General features: G+C 51.3%; 1 protein-coding gene and 1 long non-coding RNA gene across 5 annotated transcripts; both read left to right on the top strand.

Annotated features, from left to right (window-relative positions):
- The first annotated feature begins 505 nt into the window (after positions 1-505).
- On the top strand, positions 506-26668 carry TMEM8B (transmembrane protein 8B). 4 transcript variants are annotated; one of them, XM_060154842.1, is made up of 13 exons: positions 507-1237; positions 5692-5881; positions 6257-6464; positions 12399-12532; positions 12825-13093; positions 13674-13999; positions 16969-17062; positions 17220-17343; positions 17422-17564; positions 17777-17955; positions 25112-25258; positions 25390-25506; positions 25757-26668. In XM_060154842.1, the coding sequence occupies exons 1-13, from the start codon at positions 712-714 to the stop codon at positions 26090-26092; spliced, it is 2793 nt and encodes a 930-aa protein (XP_060010825.1). In that variant the 5' UTR covers positions 507-711; the 3' UTR covers positions 26093-26668. The 4 variants fall into 4 exon arrangements, with proteins under 4 accessions (XP_060010826.1, XP_060010825.1, XP_060010824.1 ...); XM_060154841.1 differs by having other exon boundaries at positions 508-1237; positions 25761-26668; XM_060154843.1 differs by lacking the exon at positions 25390-25506 and having other exon boundaries at positions 506-1237.
- LOC132523534 (uncharacterized) lies at positions 8409-11974 on the top strand. The gene is made up of 3 exons (XR_009541554.1): positions 8409-8445; positions 9362-9416; positions 11056-11974. It is a non-coding gene; the product is annotated as an uncharacterized LOC132523534 (long non-coding RNA).
- Positions 26669-26984: the final 316 nt, after the last annotated feature.

Below are 26984 nucleotides of genomic sequence, written 5' to 3'. Positions count from 1 at the left end.
CCTAGCCACTCCGCGGCATGTGGGATCTTCCCAGACCGGGGCACGAACCCGCGTCCCCTGCATCGGCAGGCGGACTCTCAACCGCTGCGCCACCAGGGAAGCCCGGGTCACTTCTTTTAATGGGGTTTTGCCGGATCTCTGTGAGCGGTTTTGCGGGACCTTTGTAAGACTCTGTGAGGGTCTCTGGGTAGGGTCTGCAGATATCTGAGAGGACGGCCGTGGGTGTCTGGGCTTATGAAGGTCTCTGTAGGGTTCCTATGAGATGTCTGTGGGGTGGTCAGTGGGGGCTGTGAGAATCTGATGGGCGCATCTGGGCTCCGCGGTTGGGGAGAGAAAGGCGGGGACTCTGGTAGCTGGAGCTGGGGCGGAGTCTGTCGTTGAGCCCAGCAGGGCCAAGTTAGAGACCAATAGGATAGGGCCGGGGGCGGGCTTTAGCGAGAAGGACCAATCGAGCTAATCGGGGGGCGGAGCGTCATACGACGTCAGGCTGAGGCCGCCGCCGCGGGGCCTGGTTATCGTCCGTCCAGCGCAGCCCGGAGTCGCCCAGACCTGAACTCCTACCCAGGTCCCCGGCCTGGCCCCAGCAGGCTCGACCCCGGCCCCGGGCCCGCGAGGACACCGGAGGTCACCCCCCGGGGGTGGGAGCGGAGCCGCGGGTCAGCTCTGCGAGCGCCCGCGCTGGCCTGTCCGGCCCCGCCCCTGCCCCGGGCCATGGCCCAGTCCTTGTCCCGGCCCCTTTTCCTATCCAGATTCGGGCCTTGGCCCCCGACCCCGCCCTCGCCCCGCTTTCCACATAGGTTCCAGCTACGGCCTGGGTCCCAGCGCATGCCCAGGTCCGGGTACCAGCTCAGGCCGCCACTCCAGTCCCTGGCCTGGCCCCCATCCCAGCGCCTGCCCCTGTTTCACCTCCTTTCCCAAATCCCAGCCCAGCCCTTGTCCCAGACCCATTCTCAAAATTTGCTTAAGCCCGGGGCCCAACCCCTGCCCCTCCTCCGGTCCCCATCACAGTCTCTTCTTCCATCACATCTCCTACCCTTGCATAAGTCCCAGTGCCCAGCCCAGCCCAACTCTTTATCCCAGTCTTTGCCCTCATCTCTGTGTTTACCCAGGTCTCTCCCACTACCCAGCCCTCTCTTTCATACCCTGCCCCTCTCCCAGCCTCGACTCAGGTCTGGGCTCCAGCTGCCGTCAGCCTTACTGCTACTGTTGCTGTTGTCTGTCCTTGGCCCAGGGGCTGGTGAGTGCAGAAGCAGGAAAGACCGAGGCAGGGATGGGGTTCTGGCAGGGAGGGGTGGACTGGAGGGATTCAGGAGAGGTGGGACCTGGGCAACTAGATCACTGGGGAAGACGTGGAGAGAAATAAGAAGTCTTGCATAATTGAGAGGAATTGGCAGGGTTAGAAGAGTGGTAGCTGTGGGCTTGAGGCTCAGCAGGTGGCTGACAGAGACTGCAAGGTTTCCTTTCTTGGGGTCCATCCGGACTCCACTCTGACTCTTGCTTTTCCAAGAAAGTCTTGAGTGCTTTGCACCTGCTCATGAAGTCTGGTGGGGGAGACATAGTCCCCCAGCAGAGAGCCTCTAGTCCAGTGTGGGAAGATCTGGCCTAAACCTTTGAGGAACTGGGCATGCCTTAAAACAGGGTTAAGAAAGCAGTTTTGAAAATAACATGTAGCAAATAACAAAAAAACATGGACATGGGTTAGTTGCCATTATAATGAGTTTTCTTCTTATAACGAGTTTCATTCCAAATAAGCTTGATTTGCTGAGGAATAATTCCTGACACTTTTAAAGCAGGGTTGAAACTCAGAGACTATTTTACAGTTGGGGAAACTGAGGCTCAGCAAGAGATCAATTTGCCCAAGATCATACAGCTTGTCAGTGGCAGTGTGGGGCTAGAAAAAGATTTCCTCATTCCTATCCTATACTGGTGTTTTTTGTTTTTGTTTCTGTTTTTTTTTTCATTGCAGTATATGCCCAATAGGAAAACAGATCCAAGTGCAGAAAGGCTCAAAGCACAACCTGTCCTCTCCCCTGTCTTCCCACAAGGGGGCTTCATCCACAAACCCTCCTTACTTGTCAGTTGTCAGCCCAGGGCCACCATCCAGTGAGGAAGTGACTCGGACAGGAGAGGGAGATACCCAACTTCCTAATGGGTGGAATGTGGGAGGATGAGGGGGTCCTGGCCATAGGATATGTGCTGTAAAGATGGCCCCATAATAAAGAGTCATCATGGCCCCAACCCCCAGCCATCTCTGGCGGGTGGCACTCTAGAGGTGATGGGGATGTGCCTGAGGACGTCTTTGGCAATAACAAGTAGCAGAGCAGCTGGGGGTGGAGGGGCTGCGTTTCAGTGAGCTCTGGGGCCCTGGTTCAGTGTACAAGCTTGAGGAAATCAATGCACGCCAAAGGTCACTGCTCCTGCAGAGATGTGCAAGCTCTATGTGGATGCACACTGGTATCTGGGCACTTATGCGTCTGTGTGTGTACCTGAGGGATCTGTGAGAATGCTGGGCATGTGCAGTGTGTATATGCTTGTGTGTTGGTAAGTGTAGGTGCGTGTCTGTTGTGTGCATGTAAGCCTATGTGTCCTTAGTGCCTATGTTACTGTGTGAGGGGGAGGTACATGTGGCCCATGCATGTTCCTCTTTAGCTCTTCTTGCCCCTCCTGCAGACAGATCACTGAAGTGTCACCTCCAAGTGGATAGTTCCCGGTTGGAGGCAGTGTTGGATGCCTCCCACAACATACATGAGTAATCCATCTGCCCCCAGCCAGATTCCTTGAGGGGCTCGGTGTTGGTTACTGCTCAGTGTTGATTACTGCTGCTGGCAGATCGGGCACTCAACAGAGGCAGAAGGCAGGTCAGTTTTTCAGTTTAGGTGAGGGGGAGTCCATTCTGTCAAGCCCAATTCATAGCTTCTATCCCTGCCACCCCAGCATCTTTGTTCATGAGCCCATTGAGCAGACACTGGGATGACTAAGAGAGGAGGGTGACTGACAGCCACAGAGCTGTAGAAAGCTGAAAGATGTGGATTAAAGCATGATTGCCCAGAAGCAGTTTCAGGTGCTTTGGGAGGATTATAATGAAGGTGGAAATGAGCACTGACTAGGTCCCACAGCAGGCAGGGCTGCCCTGAGTGCTGTTACTAGTCACTGGCCTGCAGGGGTGCTCTGTGACCTGGTGGTGATGAGACGTTTCGCCTGAGGAGAGACTAGCACTGTCACAGGACCACGATGGCACAGTCGGTCTCAACAAATCCTTGGGTCTTTTCCAACTGCAGTTGCATAACCCAGGCATGCCTTGCCATTATAGGAAATAGCCTTTTGTTCTACTGAGTGCTGTCACTAGAAGGGCCAGCCTCAGCCCGTGTGTATGCATGCGTGCGTGCGTGCGTGTGTGTGTGTGTGTGTGTGTGTGTGTGTGTTTCAGGTGGTGATGGAGAATCTAGCCTCATCTGGAAGCACTGGCGCATCCAAGGCAGGTTCGTCTGAGCTTGGTTAGGGCCTTACTTGTGCTTCCTCTGGGACACAGCTCTGTAGGTCCTGGTGAAACCCAAAACCAAAGCTTGGAGTGAATGGGGCTGTGGACGCTTTCTCAAACATCTGCCCTCTAGGCTCCTCCCAGCATCCCCAGCTTCTTTTTACTCCCTTTTCCCACCAGGCTATTCTATGACTTCTGTAGCCCCTAGCCACTTCAGGGTGGCTTAACTAGTCCCCCAGTTCTCCAGGCCATGCCATGTTCCTTTAATCACAGGGCTCTTTATGCGCGTCTGTCTATTGTTTCCTAAAGGTCATTAGCTGCTTTCATCACCAGCTCTCTGAGAATCTGCACCGGGGGCCTGGCCAGCATTTCTTCTAACAGTAGCAATGACCCATCTGATGACCCATACCTGGTACCAACTTTGAGGAAGAGGAGCCCTTCCCTAATTCCAGCAGGGGGTGCTCCAGTGCTCTGCTTCCCTGTAACAATAGTATCCAGGCCATTCAGCTCTTAGCTTTCTGCCTCCCAGTTGTCACAGCAAGGGCTCCTAGGAAACCTTTCTTCCCCATCTCTTGGTTCATTTCCCTTCATCCCTCTCTGATACATCACCACTGCCCTGTGAGTGCTGCTCTGTGAGCTTCTCTGGTTCCTGAGCAGTGCTCAGCTTGCAAGGTGGCAGGTCTTCCTTGTTGAGAGTGACCATGTGGCCTGAACTGCACAGACTAGTCCTTGGGTATAACCGTGGCTTTTGAAGAGCACAGGCCAGTCTAGGGCTAGTGACCTCCACCTATATAGGACGGCTCTCTGCAGGGTGACTCAAGGTTGCTGAAGTTCAGTAGGGCCAACCTTGATCTGTGTTCCCTCCTTCAGCAGCCTCCTTTTCCAGATGCTTCTTTCTCTGTTATTTCAAATGCCTCATTTTTGGAGTTACATCTCCCATCTCCAGAGGGGGAAACTGTCAGAATAGGCAAGGCCTGTGGGTATTTCCTACTGGGCTAAAAACTCTGCTTCAAGGTCTCCCCTACCCACTGCCCCTACTCTTGTCCTGAAGCTGCTTGAGTTCCCAACCTTCTCATCTGTCCTGGGGGCATCCTTCTGGGCTTCGCTGGGGCTGGTCTTAAGTCTCCAAAACAGTCAGATTCCCCAGAGCTTTGCCTGTCATTTGAGGCCCTCTTCTATCCAGCTGAGCCGCTGGGTTCTTTGCATTGTTACAGCAGTCCTGGTCCCTATGTGTTTGCTTGGTAGCTGCTTACACCAGACTTTCCTGCTCACTGGGCTCTGCTCCTAACAGCCATGATCAGGTATCTTGGCATTTCGGCTACAGAGGGCCACTTTCTCCCCACTTCCCACCCCAGCCTCGTCTGGATATGAATATTCCCAGGTAGTTTGAGATTCCACTGGCTTACCAGTTGACTGCCTCACTGGGCCTCCCTCCAGGAAGCGCCCCCAGCCCCTCCTCTGAATCCCAGAGGCCCTGCTGGCTCTCCTTTCCTCCTCTCCCTGGGGCTCTTGTGGTGGCCTGCCAGCTCCTGTCCTTGCCTCTGCCACCCAAGCAGGCCCCTTGCAGCCTCACCACATTTTCCCCTCCCCTCTGCCGCCCTGAGCCAGTATACAGACAGCTCTTGTGAAGCTTCTGAGAGTTTTTATTGCTCCTGACCACAGGGGAACAGAAAGGGGAAGAAAATAAACAAGGCAGTTTCACAGTTCCCTGCTGACTCCCAAGCCCACAGGTGGAGTTCCAGGCTGCTCAGTAGCCTAAGAGTCCATGCCAGCGCGCGCACACACACACACACACACACACACACACACACACGCACACACGCACACAAACGCGCGTACACGCACGCACGCGTGTGCACCATCCACAGCTGTTTTGTTAGGCTTGGTACGAGGAGAACAATGGCTCCTAAGTGAGGGGCAGCTGTGGGGTCCTCAAGAGGGTTCTGGTTTTGCATTTAGACAGATCAAGGTTTGAATCCTCAGTTTGGTCTAGCGTTAAGCCTCAGTTTCCTTATCTGTAAAGAGAGGTCATTTTTCCCAAGATCACTGTAAGGTTGAAAGCAAATGATGGCAAGGGCAGCATGAGACCAAGTTCCCGGGCAGAGGAGAACCTTTGCTGAGTCGGTGCTGTGGGTGAGGCAGCTTGGTGTGCCTGGGGCTTGCTGGGAATGGCCTGTCCTACTTTGCTCCTTTCTCTTCCGCCTGCTCCCCAGGAGGCCTCTTCCTGACTGACTACTCCACCTGCTCACCCCGCAAGCTGAGTCCCTTCCGCTCCTTCGCCAGCACCGAGCTCTTCCACTTCCATGTTCCCGAAGACACATTCCTGGCCGTGTGGAACCTCATCATCTTCAAAGAGCAGGGGGGAACCTTTGGGGACCACTGCCCAGACCAAAGTGTGACTGTGTGAGCGTCTGAGTTAACCTCCTGACCCCTGCTTCCAACCCCAGGCCACTTTCCAAATGAAAATGCGAGTTCAGGAGGTCAGCTGACCTCCTGACCCTGACCCCTGACCCTTGTCCGGATTGAAGTGTGACTGGCTGAGGGCCAAGACCTCTGTCTCCTGACCATTCCTGGCTACTGTATGACTGTTTGAGCGCCCGAGCTGATCTTTTGCCCCTTATGTTCTGACCCCTGACCTGGAACCACTTTGTTGTGTGGGTTGGTATAGGGAATCCACTTGTTTTACTGGTGATAAATGACAGTTCTCCTTTCTTTCCCCCGTTTTCCATGTCCCACCCCATTGCCTGCTTTCCTCTTCTCTTCATTCTGGTCCCCCAGGTATTTCCGTTCTGGGGCACCCCCTGTCATCAATCCCCTGCACACACACTTCCCAGGGGATACGGCTGTGCCTGGGGTTTTCTCACTGACTCTCAGCTGGACACTGCCCAACCGCACCTCTGGCATCTTTAACGTCAGCAGCCCCTTACCTGGGGACTGGTTCTTGGCTGCCCACCTGCCCCGGACCCACGGCCACATCTCTGTCAAGGTGGGTTGATACTGTCCAGGGTAGGAGGGGCCAGAGCTGCTTCTCCATCTCTGGGCTACCTGGCACACCAGCCTTGTGCCAGGATGGGCAACAGCATAAGGGTGGCTGGCGTGGGGCATAGCTAGAGGTCAGCCGGTCACCTGGTGGGTCAAGACTAGTCTTGTTCTACATCTTTGTTGGTGATAGCCCCGCAGACTCTTGTAGGCTTTAGCCCAGTCGTTAGTCCATTTGGGAGTATACGTTCCTCTTCTATCATAATTTTAGCTCCTGACACCTTATGGAAGATGTTAAGAGAATACTCGGGGGCAGGGAAGCCCCTTCCTGTTAAGAAGCGGCTTTGGGCGCCTGGCGTCCAACCTGATTGTTGACGCTCTTTCCCCCAAACATCGGCAGTGATTTCATAGAGCAGAGTTTGTTAAAGTCTCCAGTGTTGTAGGGTTGAGGTCAGGCTGCTTCTCCATTCTGGTTTGGAGGGGAAGGAAATGCTGCAGAGTTTTCCTGCCACTCCCAGGCACTGGGCAGGCTAGACCTCTTCAGAGGACCTGAAGGTTTCTTGCTCCTGTCCACTGGTGGGAAGGGGGTGGGATGTGGTGGCCATGTCAGAGTGGGATGGCCACGGGTGTGGGGTCAGTGGTAACGGCAAAGGGCCAAGCGTGAGCTGAGCAGGATTTAAAGAACAGGACATGAAGAACAAGAAAGTGAGTAGGGTTTGGCCACTGAGAATTGGGAGAGGCAGTCAGGTGAGGATTTGAGAGGCCAGTTAGGTGAGGATTTGACCTGGCCATCTCTCTCCAGGGTGAGTTCCTTGAGGGCAGGGGCCCCGGACTGTGTCAGACTCCCCTCTCCTCCTCCTGCTGAGGCCCAGCGTTCAGAGGTGTTATAATGCTTTTGAATGAGCTGAGAATTACACAGGGACAAGTGTATGGGCACTGCTGTTGTCAGAGATGGGAACTCAGGCTGAGGGAGCATCTCGAGGCCTCAGTGATAGGCCAGTTTTTCCTGAGAGTGATGTATGGGAGAACCTCCTCTGCAGGCCTGGGAGCCCTCTGGGTGAGAGCATGTTGCGAACTTGCCCGGAAGTGGCTCTGGGTTCTAGGTTCTTGACTCCCATCCGAACCAAGTGTTCTTCTATTAGGAGGAATGTTTTCTTAGGTCTTTGGCCAAATCCCAAGGAGCCTGTTCCTGGTCCCAGCTCTGATTCTTGACTCTCTTTGTGAGAAGAGAAAATCTTTCTGAAGCCCTGCTGTAGTTATCCAACAACCTTTCTGACTGAGCAGGAGGAATCTGGCGCCTAGGCCTGGGCTGGGATTATGGGAGCTGAAGCCTGGTTAGGAGAGGTCAGAACCAGGCTTGATGTGCCCGTTTGCATCTAGATATAGCGAGTGGGGCCTGGGGAACTTGGCACTTCAAGCTGGAGCCCTACCCCATAGAGATCCCTGGGGTGTGGTGAGATTAGAGAGAAGAGGGTGCAGTTACCCTGTGACTGGCAGCTGTGTGTGGACCCCACGAGAGACGGAGCTCTCCAGTCAGGCCTGTTCTAGAGGTTGGGGGGTAAGATCTTCTTTGTGTTTCCTCTAAGAATTTGGTTATCTTCTGGAATCTTACATGGGCCTGTAGGGCTTCTTAAGTTCTCTGGTTAATTCCCTAGAATCAAGCCTATGGCTGGGTTGTCCAGAGCATTCCTCTACGGCTCCGTCTTCTCTGCTTGCTTCGTCCTCGTCCCATCGTCCTGACTTCCCATAAGGCTTGGCCAACACAGGAAGTTATTGTGGGTTCAGGGATATCCTTGGGTGGGGACTGAATGGTCCCAGCGTAAGAAGGCAGCACTGTTCCTCAGCTTTGGGGACGAGTTCAGGCCTCCCTTTAGACCTTAGTCTTTGAGCACCTGCTTTGTCCCAGGCCTTGGGTTGGGTGCTAGGGACACAGATAAATAAGATGTATACTAGTGAGATACAGGAGGTTTTAAGAGGACAAAGGAGAGGTGGATAACTCAGCTTGGTAGTGTGGTGGGGAGTTGGTTTTAGGAAACTGTTAGGAAGTGAGACCTGCTGTTGAGGAAGCAGGGAAGGGCATTCTAGGTGGTGGGAGTAGCATGGGCTAAAGCTTAGAAGGGAGAACTGAAGTGGTTCAGTGTGGGGCAGGCGTTGGGGTGAGTGAGGGAGCTGGAGGGGTGAACAGAGGCCAGATCAGGAAGGGCCTAGAAGTTTGAACTTTATCCCGAGAGTGATAGGGAGCCTTAAGAGGTTGTAAAAGGGAAGTGACTAATCTGGTCCAGGCCACTCTCCTGGGCTGTGGTCCCACACTTCTGCTGGCCTCTGTATTATTCACTACTGTATTCCTAGCGCCCAGCACAGAGCCTGGCACATGGTGGGGGCTGGGCAAATTTTTGTTGCCCTTCTGCCATCTTCTCAAACTCGTGTTTCCAAAGCTGATCTCATTTCTCCTCCTTTCCTTTTCTCCTTCTTTCTGTCAGCGACTTCTGTCTTGACCTGTGCCCTCTATCTCCTTACCTTTCCTGTGTGGCGCATGTGTTCCTCCTGTGGTGTCCAGCTGCCAGTCTGCCCTGAAGGGCTGCCCTTTGGCTTGTGGGTAACATCTGGCACCCAAATGGCTTATTAGGGGAAGTTCTCCAAATATCTGGGGCACAGTTCTCCTTGAACTCCCCAGCTTCCTCTCCCCAGCTCCAAGATTTGAAAGTAAGTGAAAGCAGATAAAAGAATGAAAACAACAATAAGGAAAGAAAAGGAGCAGATTGTACAGAAGAAAGGATTCAGTTGAATCCACCCGCTAGGACCAAGTGTGGCTCAGTATCTCAACTGAAGTGGTTCAGATCTGCTAACAGTCTTCCTTCTGTTCTTCTTCCTCCTTCTAAATTATTTTATTTGTATTTCAAATAGGTAATATATGCACCCGGTACAACATTCGAAAGGTACAAAAGGCATACAGTGAAAAGTAAGTCTTCCTCTTCCCTTTGTCCCCTTTCAGTCCCCACGTTTCCTCTCCAGAGCTGACTAGTAACTAGCTGTTACCTAGTTCCTTATATTACTCTTTCCTCCTTGAAACATTTTCTCCACTTGTCCTTTGTGACTTTACAGAACTGTCCAGTTTTCCTCCTGCCCACCGCCCACTCCTCTGTCTCCTTTCCTGGCTTCTCCTCTGCTTGATCTCTTCACATGTGGTACCCCAAAGCTTGGTCCTGGGACAACTCCTTTTTATTTCTTCATTCTCTTGCTAGGTGTCTCCAGCACAACAGTTTTAAATACCACCTATAAGTTCATGTCTTCCAGGTGTATTAAGTGAGTTCAAATTTCTTTGAATCTCAGACTTTATATCCAGTGGCTTCCTTGACATCTCTGATTGGATGTCTAAGACCAGTCTCAAATTAGCAAGTACATATCCAAACAAAGCCTCAAGTCGAAATCTCTTTAATTCCTATTTCACTTCTCCCAGTCTAAGCCTCTTTGTTCTCTAATCTTCTTCTCAGTAAATGGCACTGCCATTCACCAGTTGCTCAAGCCCCAAATTTAGGTGTCATACTTGATTCTTCTTTTTCCCTTATTTCCCCACAACTAATCCATAAAGAAAAAGTATTGTTGACTCTACTTCTAAAGGATGCCCTGGATGCATCTACGTCTGTTTCCACTCTTAGCACACCTTCCCTTTGTCGTCTGCTGGGCCAAAACAGTAATCTCCTAAGTGGTCTCCCTGCTTCCACTCTTGCCCCCTGCCATCTCTCCAGTGCTCACCTACTTCCATGTTGATTGGTGCTAGCTAACTGTGGGCCGGAGCTGTGCCGAGTGCTGGAGTATTCCCACAGAGAAGGCCAAGATCTTTGGGCATCTTCAGTCTACAGGCCTCACCCAGAGGCTCAGGCCTTACTAAAGAAACTCAGCCCACCTATACTAGGACAGTCTAGGAATCAATCTAAGGCCTTCCACTCCAGCTTCTTTCAGACCGCTTCTCACTCCACTTCTCACTTTTGGCCCTCCTGGTCCCCTGGTCCCTTGCTTTGGTTCTGTTGCTTCCAAGAGCGCGGACGTTGACTGAGTTTGGATTTTCTCACTTGGCTTCTGCCTTGGCAGCTCTTGAGGACCTGACTTCTGCTGCCCTTCCTGTGGTTCCATTACGGGATGAAGGTCACTGCTGCACCTTCCCTGGTCTCCACTGACTGAATGCTCCCGTGCACAATAGGAAGGTGTTAGACATGCACATTATACAGTTTAAGGAAGGAGCACATCTTAAATAGAGAGGTCATGTCCACTGATCTTTTAGTTAGGGCAACAGCAAGCAAAATGTGGAAGAAAGTGTTTCTTCCCTCTGGACTGTATAGTAAGGACGGGGGCTGTCTCCCAGAGTGTGAGTCCCCACCCTTAGGGCTTATTCACCACAAGATTATTGTGGTGGTGATTCCTACGTTAGGAGGTGGGGTTGATGAAATAACTTGTGAGAGTATTTCTGGTCCTTAGGGCTTGACACAAAAGATGAGGGACATCTGCTTTGGAAATCAGAGATGGAGGTCTCTGTGCAACGAGGTGGGTTCAGGAGCTCTCTGAAGGGACCTCTTTTTGACACCTGTTCTTTAACTCAACAGATATTTTCTAGCACCTAGTGTGTGCCAGGTGGTGTGCTAGGTATTGGGGGTGCAGTGATGCAAAAGGTACAGGAAAATTCCAGGCAGAGGGTAAGGAGATATTCCAGCCTGGCATCCATCAAGGCCCCCTTCCAACCTTGTGGAGCTTTGCTAGAAGTCAGCAAACAAACAAACAGACAAAACAAAACAAAACAAAAGTCAGCAAACAAGCCTTGGCTGGCTTTTTCCGTGGCATGGAACTCAGTGGGATGTCAAAGCCTGGAATTCTTGTCCCAGGTCAAGGCTAATGGTATGTCTCGGTCAGAACAACCACATAAGTGAACAGTGGCCTCTAGTTTATTGGGCCAGCATAAGACCGTTTGTCCAGAAGATGAGAGAAGCCTAATCAGGAGCCCCCCTCCCCTGAACTGCTAGGATCGAGGGCCCAGAGAGCTGCAAATGCCACAGAAGAGGAGCCGGAATTAATGGGCCCATCCTCACTGGAGATGCTGCAGGGCCAGAGTGGTGTCCTCCCAAGTAGAGAAGTGTTAGGGATTTTATCCAGAAGAGTAGCTCGGGGAGATGTGGCGGTTCTCCTCCAGTGGCAGAGGAAACCCAGACTGAGGCAAAAGGAGCAGATGTATCTGTGGGCCCCTGAGGCAGAGCGGTGGTCGGGGGACAGAAGATAGGCTTTGGCTTTGTACAGGTCAGAGCTGCCCCCAGCTGGGTTGATTCACTTATTCATTCATTTATTCAGCAAACATTCATCTGTGAGGGGTGCACTTTACTTTAGGCTCTGTGTCTGGGGGAACAAAATAAGACCAGGTTCCTTTTCTCAAGTTACCTGTAGTCTGGAGGTCCCTTGGGAGGCAGAGTGGCTCTTCCCTGGGGGTATTAAAGCAGAGGCTGGACAAGCACTTGGGAGGGGCAGGTGGAGAATAAAGGAAATTAAAGATTCGGTTGGGGGAAGCGGGGAGGTTTGGACTGGAAGCCTTTAAGGGGCTTTCTAGTGCCCTTGGAGTGCTAGTGTTCTACGTTCCTGAGGGCTTGGTGGGGGAATGAGGTGGTTTGAAATACCTTGAGGGGCTGCCCAGGAATGCTCAGGAGTTGGGGTTACTGGAGGTGGGGAAGGGAAGGCCTGACTGTCAGGAGGGGCCCAGTTTTGAGTCCCTAAACCTCAGCCAATGCTGAGGATCCCAGCAGATCCTGCAGACCTAGGAGGGACCCAGAGCTTAGAGGACTGCGGTCACAGCCCCAGAAGCAGGAGGGCCAGAGGAGGTTTGTCCTCCGCCTCAGCAGGCTGTTCGCCGCCATTTAGTAGCACCTCGCTGTCTCCCCTCCCGCCACCCCTGCTTGTGTCCCAGGGTCTCCAGGATGAGTGTCAGTACCTCCTTCAGCCGCAGCTGATCGTCCGGCGTTTGTTGGACGTGGCTGTGCTGGTGCCTGGGCGACCCTCTGAGCAGACCCTCTCCCTCCACAATCGCTCAGCCCTGTACAAGTAAGTCAAATACTGCCCCACACCGGGCCCTTACCATGTTCCTTCCCCGGCCTTAGCCTACCTGCTGATCTTCCTCTCCCTCTGGCCAGCCTGGACTGCTGAGCTACCCAGAGCCCCAGGGTGGCTCCCACCCCCTGCCTCCCCCTCTCCCAGCACAGAGGGGAAGACCCGAAAAGGCCTCCGGTTTTTCTGTCCCCTACTCCTCCCTTCTTCCCAGTGTCTCCCTCATCCTGTGTCCCTCTCACTTCTCTGTACCCTGTCTTTTCTCACCTCCAACCTCCCCTCTGCCCAGGGTCTTTGTGCCCAGCTTCACTTACAGGGTTTCAGCGCAGCTGGTGTGCGTGGGGGGCCGCGGGGCATCCGCCTGCCCCCTGACGCTGCGCCTACGTCCCAAGGCCCCACCCCTGCACAACTCAAGCTCTGTGGCCTGTGGAGGTGCCTCGGTATGCCAGCTGGAGCTGGCACTGCCCCCGTGGGGGCACTGGGTCTACGTGCGTGTGGAGACACCATCCCGGGGCCCTGGCAGAACCGTCTGCTTCCAGCTGTGTGTGCGGTTGCAAGGTCAGAAGCCCCACACCTGCGCCAGCCACCCAGCTTGTGCCGACTTCTGTGGCTGGGAGGAGGCAGGCACAGTGGCTGTGTTCACTGGTCCTCGGCCACGTGCCTACGACCTCCCCGGCCCAGCCCAGGCTCCTTTACTCGCCAAAGCCCTCCCACTTGGAGCTTCAAGTCATTGGAAGACCATCAGATCTTTTCTTGGTACCTGACTTGGGGCTCACTAAGGGACCTCATTACTCTCCTTGATTTAATCTCAGTGTCCTGGAGTAGGCAGGGGACAGCTAGGACTTCTGGGACATGGTCCTTGCCAAAGCCCTTGCAAGTCAGTGAGAGGGTCCATCACCTGTTTCAGCAGTGTCCTCACTGCCTGTGGGGTGGGAGAGATGACCTTGAGTCCCTCCGACATGACATTCCATTAGCTGTGACCACTAGGGAGCCCCTGGACCCTGTCCTGTGGCCTTAGATGCCAGACGCCAAAGGGACATTCGATTCCAGTTCTTAGCCTCCCCACCCTTTGTTATGTGGTGGGGCTGCAGGGCTGTGAGGGCGGCAGGCCCCAGCTCTGATTTCCTCTGCCCCACAGAGTGCCCACAGCCCAGCCTGTCCCATGCCCTGGTCCCCGGAGCTGCCATGAACATGCCCCAGTCACTGGGCAACCAGCCACTGCCCCCAGAGCTGTCATCCCTCGGGGCCCCTGCTGAGGGGCCCGGGGCCACATCCCCACCTGAGCACTGCTGGCCAGTGCGCCCGACGCTGCGCAATGAGCTGGACACCTTCTCCGTCCACTTCTACGTCTTCTTTGGCCCCAGCGTGGCCCTCCCCCCTGAACGCCCAGCCGTGTTTGCCCTGAGGCTGCTGCCAGTGCTGGACAGCGGAGGCGTCCTCAGCCTGGAGCTCCAGCTCAACGTGGTACTATTTGTGGAGAGCGGGGAGGTCGCCCTTTGGGGGAACCCGAAGGGGAAGGTGTCGGGGTGAAGGGGCCCTTACCTCCTCCAGAAAGCCTGTCTAGGTTGCTTTCACCTTTCATGGTTAGAGACCATGCCTCAGCCCAATTCTGGTCAACAAACATGCCCTGAGTATTTACTACACATGGGCTGGGTCAGTCAGGGCAGCTGAGCGGTCTGGATTTTCCCAGTTGTATAGGCTTACTTGCCACTCACTAAGGGCCTCTCTCTATGGCAGGTGTTTACTTTTTTTCGCATATCTCCTGTGATGGGGAGCTCACCACCTCTTGAGGCCACTCTGATTGCTAGAGGCATTCTCGGCATTCCATCAAAGTCTGCCTCCATGGATTTTTACCCACTGACCTTTGTTTTGCCCCAGAAGCTATATCCAGTAGTCTACCCCGTCCTTTTTTTTTTTTTTTAATAGACATTTTTCAGAGCAGTTTTAGGCTTACAGAAAATTGAGGAAAGTACAGAGAGTTCCCCTCTTTCCCCACACAGTGTCCTCTATTACTCACGTCTTGCATTGGTGTGGTACATTTGTTGCATCCCTATCCAATTTTAACAGCCCTTTGGATGCCTCTCAGCCTCGCCAAAGCTGAACAGCCTCAGCATCTTAGACTTCTCATCCTCTGCTGTCTCCTCTGGTCATACTTCTGGTCATCATGCCTCTGAACTAAGTGATCCAAGGTGGTCTGACCTGGGTGGCAGGCAGCATTTGTGCAGCCTGAGATCAAGTTACCTCTTTCAGCTGCTGCCTCACACTGTGGGATCACCTGAGGCTTGTGGTGGACTAAGACCTCTGGATCTTTTTCCTTTTCTTCCTTTTTTTGCTTCAAAACAATTGTATACTTTTTTATTATAAAAATAATAGGATCACATATAAAGGCTTCGGAAAATAGAGGAAGACACCTCCATAACACAACTGCTTAGCTTTTTGGTATATGTCCTCCTAGTCCTTATCCACATTAACTGATGTGTTTATCTAGTTGTAACCAAGGACCATGCACATTTTCATGCCCTGAGCTTGGTTCATGTGAACCGCTGCCAATACCTATCTCATATTTTTGCAGCACACTTTTTAACCTGAATGGAAGAATTTATGTCTATCTTTGAGACATTGCCTAACACTGGTTTGGACCTTGCATCTTCACTGCTTTGTGTAATTCACACACTTGAAAAGCTGGCCTTCTAAACCTCTTAGTCATTATTTTCAGCACTGAACAAGACTGGGCCGAGGGCAGAACCCTGTGTCAGGCCATTGGCAACTGTCTTGGGTTGGCGTTGATCTAATTATTTATCTACTGTTCCCTCAGCCAATAATCCTTTTAACTTTACTATCCCTCAGCTCTGGGGCAGGGATCATTTTCCTATCACCCACCTGAGACCTGGTCTGTCTTGAGGCGGTATTTTATGGGACATGGCGCAGAACTTTCTAGTGATCCTCCTGGTCAGGACAGAGCTGACTCTTCAACCCCAAGATGTTCCTTATTTTCATACTCAAATTCTCTGTGTTATGGCTAAGACTGTATATGTTTTGTGTTTGCTTATCGCCATGCCTTTGGGCAATGACAGTGAAGTCTTGATTTGACCTTGAAACTATAGAGCCTATGTCAGAGACCAGCCCCACCCATACTGACTCTTCCTTAGTATCCTGAGAGGAGAGGCCCACCTCCCCTGCTGCTTTGCCCTGTCTTTCTCTGCATTCTTGTCTATTTTCTCTAAAAGGCATCTGCTTACATTCCAGCCATCTGCATGCTATGACACTGCTGCACACCTCAGACAGCCTGTTCTATTTATTCTGAAAGGTATATTGGCACACCTACTCTGATCTTTTCCTCAAGTATTTTGATGTTTTCCCTTGGGTCAAAACTGGACACTTGGCTCAGAGAACTGCATACCTAGAAAACATTTTTTCTTTGGCTCCCACCAGAATGGCTTTTGCTGAAAAATACTTTGGCATATAGCCCTGGGCTTGCATTGAGGGAAGTTATGAACAAGTTGTATGAAATTCACTCTTGCAGCTAAGGATAGGAGGTGGGGCAGCACACAGTGCTTCTTTGATGTGAATTTAACTGAGAACCACCCTTTTGGGTGCAGTGCTTCTCCTGAGACTCTAACTTTTATCTTGTGGACTCACAAATGTGGTAACTCACGTTTCCTTCCTTGCTTTGGTTGCTTGGAAGTCAGCAAATATATGGCCCACATCTAGGGACAGATTTGTAAATTTCCCTCATGTATTTATTTTATCCTGTTATATGTATTTAATAAGCTGCCTCAAATCCTTCTTGAATGAGGTGAGCTTATGGCATCCTGTTACCTTTATTCTTGTAGACAACCCTTTCCCTTTACTCCTATGGATATCCAGTTTCTTTTAATCTCAGCCAGCTTGCTACATTTAATCCCATAGGCGTTCTATTACCACTGCTCAGTACCTAGAATTATTTCACCTGAGGAAGAGTGCATTTCTTTACATGCCTCCCACCTTCAAGGCCAAGGTGAAGATGTGAAGATGACTGACAAACCTTACAATCACCTTTGTTTACAACTAGTGTCTACATCCAGCAACAGTGCTCTTCCCCTTCCCCCCATCAAGCTAGATAGGACTGAAAAAGTGGGTGTTGTCTCTTGCCTAGACAGAATTTAAACAATTCTTCCCAAAGAAAGGACTCAGAAGTGGCCTTGCCTTCTCATCAGTCTTTGAAAGATCTCTGCTGTGGAAGATCTGGTGTTTCCGTTTTTTTGTTGTAAGAACGAGGAGGTGAGGGGTGGGGAGGGTGCTTCCGTGTGGAGAGCACCTGCAGGAATGGGATGTCCAGTGAGGGCCTGGAGGGGTTTCTGGGGAGGGGTTAAGAGGTGGAGGAGTCTGGCGGGGGTGCTGGTGGGAGGACTTAGAGGGTGTGGCCGCCTCATCTTTATACCCGCCCTGCCCAGAGCTCCCTGCGCCAGGAAAATGTGACAGTGTTCGGATGCCTGACTCACGAGGTGCCCTTGAGCCTGGGGGATGCAGCAATGACTTGTTCCAAAGGTGGAGTGAGGAACCGGGGAAGGAGTGGGGGCTGGAAGTCGGGGGCAGGGGGGTGGGTATGGAGGAAGGATGGGCTAGGGCGTCTGGGAACTGGGGGCAGGCGGGTGAGGGTTCTTTAGGTCCTGACCCCACACTGACTCCTCCCTTCTCCCCTCAGAGTCCCTGGCCGGCTTCCTCCTCACGGTCAGTGCCACCTCCCGAGTGGCCAGGCTGCGAATCCCGTTCCCGCAGACGGGGACCTGGTTCCTGACCCTGCGCTCCCTCTGCGGGGTGGGGCCTCGGTGAGCGGGGCGGGGCGCGGCGGGGCGGGGCGGGGCACGGCTGCGCCCGGGCCCGGTTGATTGGCAGTTTGTGCGCAGGTTCGTGAGGTGCCGGAACGCGACGGCCGAGGTGCGGTTGCGCACTTTCCTGTCCCCGTGCGTGGACGACTGCGGGCCCTACGGCCAGTGCAAGCTGCTGCGCACGCATAACTACCTGTACGCGGCCTGCGAGTGCAAGGCCGGTGAGCCGGCTGGGTTGGCGAGGGACCCCACCCGGGGCGGTCGGAAGGGAGGCGGCACCCTCAGTAGCCGGGTTTGGGGGGGGCGGGGTCAGGGTGGGACCAGCCTCCTCTGGCCTTGGCGTCGGGCTTGAGCAGAGACCACCAGCGGAAGTATCTGCTGAAGCCCGCGCTGCCTTCTCACCTCTTCCACCCTGTGCCCCTCCCATCCGCAGGATGGCGGGGATGGGGCTGCACCGACAGTGCGGATGCGCTCACCTACGGATTCCAGCTTCTGTCCACGTTACTGCTCTGCCTGAGCAACCTCATGTTTTTGCCCCCCGTGGTCCTGGCCATTCGGAGCCGATATGTGCTGGAAGCGGCTGTCTACACCTTCACCATGTTCTTCTCCACGGTATGCGGTGGCGTCTGTGTCTTTCACCGAGTCCTTATCCGTGGTGGTGGGTTAGAGTGTACATTTCCACCACGGGGTTTGGGGATGTCTACACCTTCATGGTATGATAATGTCTCCTCTTCACTGTACAGCAGTGCTTCCTGACCGCTTCGTATCATGGCATGCGAACGTGATAATTTTTATAAGGCACATTGGGATATATGAGCAAGGCTGTTTGCGGCTTAAGATAACAGTCACTGGAGACAGTGTGGGGTCTCCAGCGACCCGCACCCTGCCTGTCCACTCTAAGGGCTGAGGGGACCTTTACCTCAACACACTGGCTGAGAAACTCTGACCTACAATTTGGAATTGTGTCTACACAAATCCCCTGAGATACTACATCTAGGGATCTTTTCATCTCATCCCTGGGCTCTTGGTATCTTGTGATGTACAGTGCCTGCCTATGAGCACTGCAAACATCTTAGATGGATTCAGACTTTTCCACATGTCTTAGCAACAAGGATATCACAAAAACCAATACATGCCTCTCTGTTGTCCAGTATTAATAGATCAGACATATATCCAAATTACAAAAATCCTACTTATCATCTAGGAGAAAGTGAGGGGCAAATGTCCTGAAACTGAGTCATGTTCTAGGGCCCTGGTTATTTCTCCACAGGTGAGGAACAGTGGGCTGTAACCGAGCCATGTAGCAGGACCTTGGCCACTTAAGCTGCATGAGAACAGCACACCTCAGTTTTGTTTGACTGGTCCCCTTTTTAGACCTGCTCTGACAATGCCCCACTCTGTTTTTGTATTCAACATTGTTTCTCTCTCTCTCTTTTTTTTAGTTTCAAGATCCTTTTTATATTGTTGCTCACCAAATTCCCTAGCAACAGCTCTTTCACCAGCGCACTCTTGGTTATGTGCAGATCTAATGTGGTTCACAATTAGTAAGAACACCTAAGTGTGTCAGGAGCCTGGAGCGTGTGAGGAGAGCCTATCCATTCTCCTGCACTTCACAAAGCATCCTGGGCATTGGCTTCAGGGTATTCAGTGTCAGATGACTTCTTATCTTCTGGATTTGATGGCATATCATCCTGAAAAGACAAGACCTTCCCCTAGTAGGAACACTGGGGGAGTCGAAAGTGCCTGGCACCACATACAGTGCTTCCACTTTCTTAAATAAGGCAGTAAGCAAATGATCAAGGAAAAGATACTGGCTCTGAGGTGTTGCCTAAAGTCGTGCTCTAACTCCTGTTCTTTTTCCACACGTGCCAAAGTGTAGAGCTACTTGTGATTCATTTTTCACAGGCAGGTTTCCTGTTGTCACTCTTTCCTCTTCTTTATTTTGTTTAGACTTATTTCATTCCTCAGCAGTCTCCATTTAAGGACCCATCTTTCATATTGCAGGTATCAGCACCAGTATGGTAGGCGACAGTCTTCTTCCTTGTCTTCAAATCCAGGACAGTCTACACCTGGGAGTAGTGTGTCAGTTCCTACCCAGGGCCTGGGAGCAGACAGTAGCTTTGTTCTTCAGGAGTTTAAAATGCAAAATGTAAATAAGTAGAAAAAGCAAAACAAAGCAAGCCACAAACCCAGCACTTGATTTTGTAGGTAGCCGACAGTTCAGATAACTATAACAGAAAAACAACGTCTACTGAATACATGCTGTGTGTCAGACACTGCTCATCGAATCCTCCCCATAGCACTGTAATAATAGGTATTGCTATTATTATTATCCCTTTTTTTGCAGATGAGAAAAGTTTACATACTTTGCCTAAGGCCTGAGGTGAGTGGTAGAACCAAACTTCACACTCGGCCTGCCTCCAGATCCCTCTCATGTAATCACTGAGCTGTAGTGTTCCCTTTGCATAGGGCAGTGAGCGTGCATTGATACATTTCTAACCTGACTTCAGTTTCTCAGAAGTCCTGGAGTACGTGGAAATACTAACGACCTCACTTTAGTAGTTCTCAAATTCTTAAAAGATAAAAAGAGCCAATCAAAAGGTCAGGAAATATAACCAAACCAAATACAGGAAATCACAGGGAAAATATATCAGACATTGCGGTTGTGCACCTCTGACTCATACAGTTCAAGCCACATGTCCTTTACAGTGCTAGAGGAGTCCTCATAATTGGATCCCCAAAGACCCAGACAGAGCTGACATCCTGGGGCCCCTGCAGCCTTCCTTGTCGATTGCTGAGATCCTGACTGCAAGCCCACCTCCTCATTACCTCTTCTGTTCCTCACACCAGCACAAGTAATTCTCAGTGGCCCTTGGCAAAATCCCATGACTGTTTCCAAGAGGAAACGGAAGCAGAAAATAAGAGAACAGCAGGAAGTTTCATTCTGTCCCGAGTACAAATATCCTAATCTTTGTATGGATTGAATATATTTGCATCTTCAATTTTAAATTCTCTAGTGCCAGGATACTCTGTTTTGGAGCGTTAGACAAACTGTATAGTTATGTTATAAAAGTATAAAATTCCACAGAGAAAAACAACTTAGTATAATTTTCCAAAATTACCTTGTAAGTAAAGAAATGTCCAAAGCTGAGGAAGGTGTCAAATTAGATTATACTAATAGAAACTAGTTAGTAGTCTGAATTTCTTTTCTTAAATCTCCCAATCTTTTTGTGTTATTTCACCACTTCTTTTTATTGCTGATGACAAAAGGAATACTAATGTAAAAATTAGTCCACAATTTTCAGTGAGACAATAGTGCAATATATATATATATATATATTTTTTTTTTTTTGCATAAGGGAAAGTTTATTAGTGTGGGGATATTCTCCCATGAATATACATGGCATAAAGTATAAGATGACTGTAAGGTGACTAAAATTTACTGGGCACATACTGTGTGCCAAACATATAGGAGAGTATTCCAGACTTTCAGGGTAGAGTTTCCCAGGTGCCACTATAACTTAGCCTTCAGTAGCCCACTCCAGCTTTCGGTTGAGCCAGTTGCTTCTAGGTGATGGGTAAATGGTTACACCAGTGAAGTCTATGGTGGTGAGCAATTTGCTTTGCCTCATTTACTATGAATTGTGCGTCCTGGTTAAGGATGGTGCTGAATGGGTGCCATGGCAATCGATAATGGCTCCTGCTCCATGAAGAGTAAAGCTGGCTGAAGCACAGCAGGCAGAAGAGACAAACATATGCCTAGAATATATGATGACAAGATGCTGTCTCCTCCGGGTTGAGGAGTTTCAATGAAGCAAGCTGCCACAGGTTGTTGGCGGGTTTCCCTAGCACAGTGTGCCCCGGGAGGGAGTCGATGATGGACTTTACTGATGGCATTTTTGGACATTCAGCAGTGACAGTAGCCAGATAGGATTGGTGAAATGTAGATCGTGTTGGTCACCTCACACTGCAGTTTTATTTATTTTTATTTTTTTAATATTTATTGATTTATTTTGGCTGCACCGGGCCTTAGTTGTGGCACGTGGGATCTTTGTTGCAGCGTGCGGACTTCTTAGTTGCGGCATGTATGTGGGATCTACTTGCCTGACCAGGGATGGAACCCAGGTCCCCTGCATTGGGAGCACGGAGTCTTACCCACTGGACCACCAGGAAAGTCCCCACACTGCAGTTTTAATTTAACTCTACCCCTAAGGGTTTTCTACAACCTTAATCTCTTTGACCTTCTAGTATACTTGTAGAATAATCAGTCATAGAAGATTAGAGAGATGATATCCCCCAAAACCTCTCCACTCCAGAGACGATCTCTCCATTATTCCCCACTCTTTTTAACAATGTAGAAATTCCTAGGAGGAAATAAACCTTCAATTAATTATTTTCTTAGATGTGTCTTCAATGTTAGGTGATTCAGCTTTGCTTTTTTTCTGCGGTATTTATCCTCTCTTATCTGAGATTGAAAGATTTATTACAAGTCCCTCTTCCAGAAGTGTTTGGGCATTTCCTTCTATATACCTGAAAGTCAGGCATATGAAACAAGTGCTTGGTGAAGTGTGAAAGGTAAAGTTAATGCTTTAAAATAAAATCCAAATCATAAAACAGTATTGGGTAATTTAGTGAGCAGTAGTATGTATATCTGGTCTTGGAGGTAGAGAAATAGAAAAAGGCCAAAATATTGATTTGTTTAGGAACCAAATTAGTTCCCAATTAATCACATATAAGAGAAAGAATTAAAAAATAAACCTTTGAGGGCTTCCCTGGTGGCGCAGTGGTTGGGAGTCCGCCTGCCAATGCAGGGGATGCGGGTTCGTGCCCCGGTCCAGGAGGGTCCCACATGCCGCGGAGCAGCTGGGCCCGTGAGCTATGGCCACTGAGCCTGCGCATCCGCAACAGGAGAGGCCACAACAGTGAGAGGCCCATGTACCACAAAAAAAAATAATAATAATTAAAAAAATAAACCTTTGAGGCATATTCAAACATTAAATGGACCCACATGAAAAGTCTCTCCAAGTTTCCCAGTAAGAACTCATTTTCTCTATTTAATAATATAAAAGAGGGATTTATGTCCCCAAACTTATGAACCCTCTGAAAAGCCTGGGATACTCACTTAAAACATGATAGGGCTTCCCTGGTGGCGCAGTGGTTGAGAGTGCGCCTGCTGATGCAGGGGACACGGGTTCGTGCCCCGGTCCGGGAAGATCCCACATGCCGTGGAGCGGCTGGGCCTGTGAGCCACGGCCACTGAGCCTGCGCGTCCGGAGCCTGTGCTCTGCAACAGGAGAGGCCACAACAGGGAGAGGCCCGCGTACCGCAAACAAAAGAAAACAAAGCAAAAAACCAAAAAAACATGATAATTCCAGAGCAGTCTCTTCCTGAAGGGACAACATTCTTTACCTCCAAAGTGAAGGGAAAGAAAGAGGATAGGTACACAAGTTTAAGACTTGGCAGTTTAAAATGCGAAGGAATCAAACCCAAGGTTTCCCAATATCAATTAATATCCCTGAGTTTTCTTTTTCATTTATTTTTCTTTTTCTAAACTCCTAGCTTGTCCCTGCCCTTATGTTATTCACCCTTTCCCCTCTGTTGGTTGAAGTTACACATTTTGCAATTTGAATGACTGGATGAAATCTTCAACAGGTTCAAAAGAAACATTAGCAATTTCTTTCTCATTCTTTGTCTCTCAAGACTAAACTTTTGAGTCTGTTTTCCCATCCTGTTGGTGGCAGCTCTGCATCTGGGCTGGCTTCTGTCAGCTTTCACAGCAGCCCTGCTTCAGCTTCCCACCTGCTTTCCCTAAGGTCGCTGCTGTTTCAGTGAGGTTGGGGTGTCATGGTTTGTGCTATGAGTTCGGGATATAGTGCTCCTTTTCCCTGAACTCTTCTTCCTGACCTCGCCTCCACCTTCTCGTTCTCAGCTCTGACTCATTCAAACAGGAGACTAGGTTCTCCCATTTTCATTTTCCCCAGAAGTTGCTGAGACCCCACTGCTGCCAGTGAGTGAAACTGTGATATTGCTCTGCTATCTCTCTCCTCAGCTGTGGGCTGGATATCCCTGCCCTCTCCCTACCCACACCCAGAGCCGTGCCTCTGGAGGCCTGGATACCTGTCTCACTAAGGTCTGTAAGGCTGTCTCTCTTTTGGGCTCAGAGCCCTTGTGACTTAGGGTTGCCTTTTGATGGAATGATGAAGAAACTGATGTGGGCTGAAAGTAGTGCCTAAAGGATCCCTCCAGTCAGTGATCAAGACACTTCAAAGGCTGCCTTTGGATGGTATAGCACAGCCTTCCTGCCCCAGCTTCGGTTCAGCCTGATGCATTTCAGCCCAATCCTGGCAACTACACTGAGTTGTTTCTCCTCTCAAGAGGTGCTCTCAGTAGCCATGGCTCCCTGAGGACCTGGGGTAAAGTACAGGGGACAGAGGTCAAACAGATTGATTCACAGAATCTTAAGAGACTTTTTTGATCCCCTAAAATCTGCTGGCGTGTCTTGAACTCAGCTCCAATGAGTAGATTTTGGTCAAGTTTACATAGGTCAAAACCTTTTTCTTTCCCATTATAGCTTCATAATTTTTCTTAACCCTGCTTTCATTACCATAATAACCCATTCTTCCTGACACAGAGCAGGGGCGATACTGGGAGATGGGAGAAGTGAGCATGCCACTGTGATGGTTGTTCTCGGTCAGAGCTGTTTGTCTTCAGAGACCTTGCCCAGTCTATTTTCTTTGGGTGGGCTCGTAAGGCACATGATATAGAAGGAAGCGTGTTCCTGCATCTCTGCACCAGATATTCTTGAAACCATCCATGGCCTTAGTGTTTAGCATCAGTAAGTACTCAAATTACCTAAATTCTACACAGAAGTTCAAAGAAAGGTGACAGCAAATGTTCCAAGACAAAATAAACTTGAACTCAGGTTATCCCTGGGTCACTGTTTTCACAATAAGGGAATGCAGGCTGCCAGAGGTCCTGATAGCATTATCCAGCGGGGCACAGGGATTGCGACCACAGACCCAAGGGCTGATGGCAGAGCTTGGTTCCTTAATTGGGGTGCCCAGTATAGCTTGTTCCAGTTCCACTGTGTCCCCTGCACCCCACCTTTAAGCTCCTCAATACCCTATTCTTTGCTGTGTTCCCCATGGTGTAGGGTAGGTGAGCACTGTCCCTTTCCTGTGTTCTTCCCGTGGTGTAAAGTGCCATGCTCTTTTCCCTGGCTTTAGGGACTCTGCCTTTTTTCTCACCGTCCCCCCCGCTTCCCCCATGGCATTGGGTGGGAGAGGATGCAGAGGACCAATTAGTGCAAGGTCTGAAGGTGAAGCATGACTCAGAGTCTGAGCTAACAGACAGGGCTTGGGGTCTGGATTGGCCAAGAGGCCAGATTCCAGCCTCAGAGCTTGGGCCAGGATTACAGGTGGGACCCACACGAGCACAAGGGGATACAGGCAAGGATTGACCTCAGCTTGAGAGACCTGGATCCCTTGGCTTGGTGCTCTCACAGCACATTCCAGAAGCAGGAAGATTAGGAAGGTGAGGACGAGGCTCAGGGCTGCCAGATACGTACAGCCTAAGACACAGACCGGGCCTCCCTACCACATTCTTCTTAGGGGTGGGGAGTTGGGCATTTCCCAGTTCTGCTCAGTCTGTGCCCTCTGACTTCCGCTTTTCTGACAGCAGCACGCCACCCCTATGGCCTCTTTCTCCAGTTTTGTAGACCTGGACCTTTGCCGCAAGTTCTCTCAATGCCTGTCCTCTCTTCCTCCAGTTCTACCATGCCTGTGACCAGCCAGGCATTGTGGTTTTCTGCATCATGGACTACGACGTGCTGCAGTTCTGTGACTTCCTGGGCTCTTTAATGTCCGTGTGGGTCACTGTCATTGCCATGGCTCGCTTACAGCCTGTGGTCAAGCAGGTCAGTGCAGAGTGGGCCCTGGGGGACAACCATAGCCACAGTCTACTTGAAATCCACTTCCCGATCTCTCCTGGGGGCATTGCCAAGTGCCTCTCCATCCCGGCCCAGCCCCTGGAGACCTCTTTCTCTAGGTGCTGTACTTGCTGGGGGCTATGCTGCTGTCCATGGCTCTGCAGCTTGACCGGCATGGACTCTGGAACCTGCTTGGACCCAGTCTCTTTGCCCTGGGGATCTTGGCCACAGCCTGGGTAAGGTTGGGAGGGCTGGGGGCGGGGAGGTCCCAGCAGGACTTGGGTGCAGGGACTTGGGTATCTGGTTCTCAGTTTAAGGTGGGCTGGGACCCTGTCGTCATCACTGTGCTGCTCACAGCGCTGCACTCCAGTCTTGGCAGATGCCTTCAGGTCACCACCAGGGCTCAGGGGAAGCCTGAGAGTGACCAGCAGTGGCTTGGGTTCCAAGGCCTCGCGTTCCTGAGCCCCACTTCTCTGCCTCCCCCAGACAGTACGCAGCGTCCGCCGCCGGCACTGCTACCCGCCCACGTGGCGCCGCTGGCTTTTCTACCTGTGCCCAGGCAGCCTTATCGCGGGCAGTGCCATCCTGCTCTATGCTTTTGTGGAGACTCGAGACAACTACTTCTACATTCACAGCATTTGGCATATGCTCATCGCTGGCAGTGTGGGCTTCTTGCTGCCCCCTCGTGCCAAGACTGACCACCAGGTCCCATCTGGAGCCCGGGCCCGGGGCTGCGGTTACCAGCTGTGCATCAATGAGCAGGAGGAGCTGGGCCTTGTGGGCCCGGGAGGGGCCACTGTCAGCAGCATCTGTGCCAGCTGAGAGGGGCTTTGGGCTGCCCTTGGGGAACGTGAACTCTTCCCCGGGGCAGAGAGCCCTTCCTTGGGTTCTTCCTGGGAGCATGGAGTCCTCCCAGGGATAAGAGACAAGTTGTATTTCTTGAGGACATGGAGTCTTTCTTAAGGACACGGAACTCTTTCAGGGGCCTGGCACACTTCCGAGGGCCTGGAGTCCTCCTGCATCTTCAGGACTGGAGCCCGTGCAGGGCCACAGAGCCCCCTCAGGACCAAGGAGTCCCTCCCAGGGGTGTGGAACCCTTCCCTGGGTATGGAACCCTCCTGAGGACATGGATTCCTTCCCTGGGAGACCAGGCCCTCTCAGGACATGGCGTCGTTCCTAAGGAAACGGAGTCCATCCTGGGGAAGCTGAGTCTCCAGATCTTCCCAGCAGCTCAGCAACTCTGGGCTCGGGCTTCCTTCCCAGAGGCAGGATCTGGGCTGGACTGCGCTGGGAGGGGGATGCAGGACAGATGGGGCTGGGACTGGGGCTGCGGTGGCTGGTATCCTGAGTTGATGCAGGTGGAGTCTGGTGTGTCTCCAATGAAGTATTTGCTGGTTCTGTGCTGCCTTTTTTTTTCCTGAGGGAAACGGTGTGGGGAGGGGAGGGAAAGAGGGACCCTGAGACAATCAACAGGGGTGACGGAGCCTAGCTGGCATGAGCTGCTGGAGCTACTGTCTGAGGCTTTTGCCCCATTGTGTCAGGCTGCAGCAGCCGGGAGTAGGGAGTTGTGTGAGTGTGTGTGTGTGTACTTGCTGAGATGATTTCAGTCAGTGAGACCTCCCTTGTGGTGCCCACACCCAATAGGGAAGGAGGCTAAGGGCTCAGGAAATTGGACTAGCAGGTACAAATCTCAGATGTGCAAGAAATATCACAA

The sequence above is a fragment of the Lagenorhynchus albirostris genome, chromosome 7 (genome assembly GCF_949774975.1).
Source record: "Lagenorhynchus albirostris chromosome 7, mLagAlb1.1, whole genome shotgun sequence".
In the NCBI taxonomy this organism is placed as follows: domain Eukaryota; kingdom Metazoa; phylum Chordata; class Mammalia; order Artiodactyla; family Delphinidae; genus Lagenorhynchus; species Lagenorhynchus albirostris.
The sequence above is the reverse complement of the archived record's forward strand: the minus strand, read 5'-3'. Positions and strand labels throughout refer to the sequence as shown.

Coding starts and splice junctions, on each gene's coding strand:
- TMEM8B (XM_060154840.1), top strand. CDS start 712: ATGGCCCAGTCCTTGTCCCGGCCCCTTTTCCTATCCAGATTCGGGCCT. Junction 5,882..6,256: donor CCAGACCAAAGTGTGACTGT/GTGAGCGTCTGA, acceptor CTGGTCCCCCAG/GTATTTCCGTTCTGGGGCAC. Junction 6,465..12,398: donor ACGGCCACATCTCTGTCAAG/GTGGGTTGATAC, acceptor CTTGTGTCCCAG/GGTCTCCAGGATGAGTGTCA.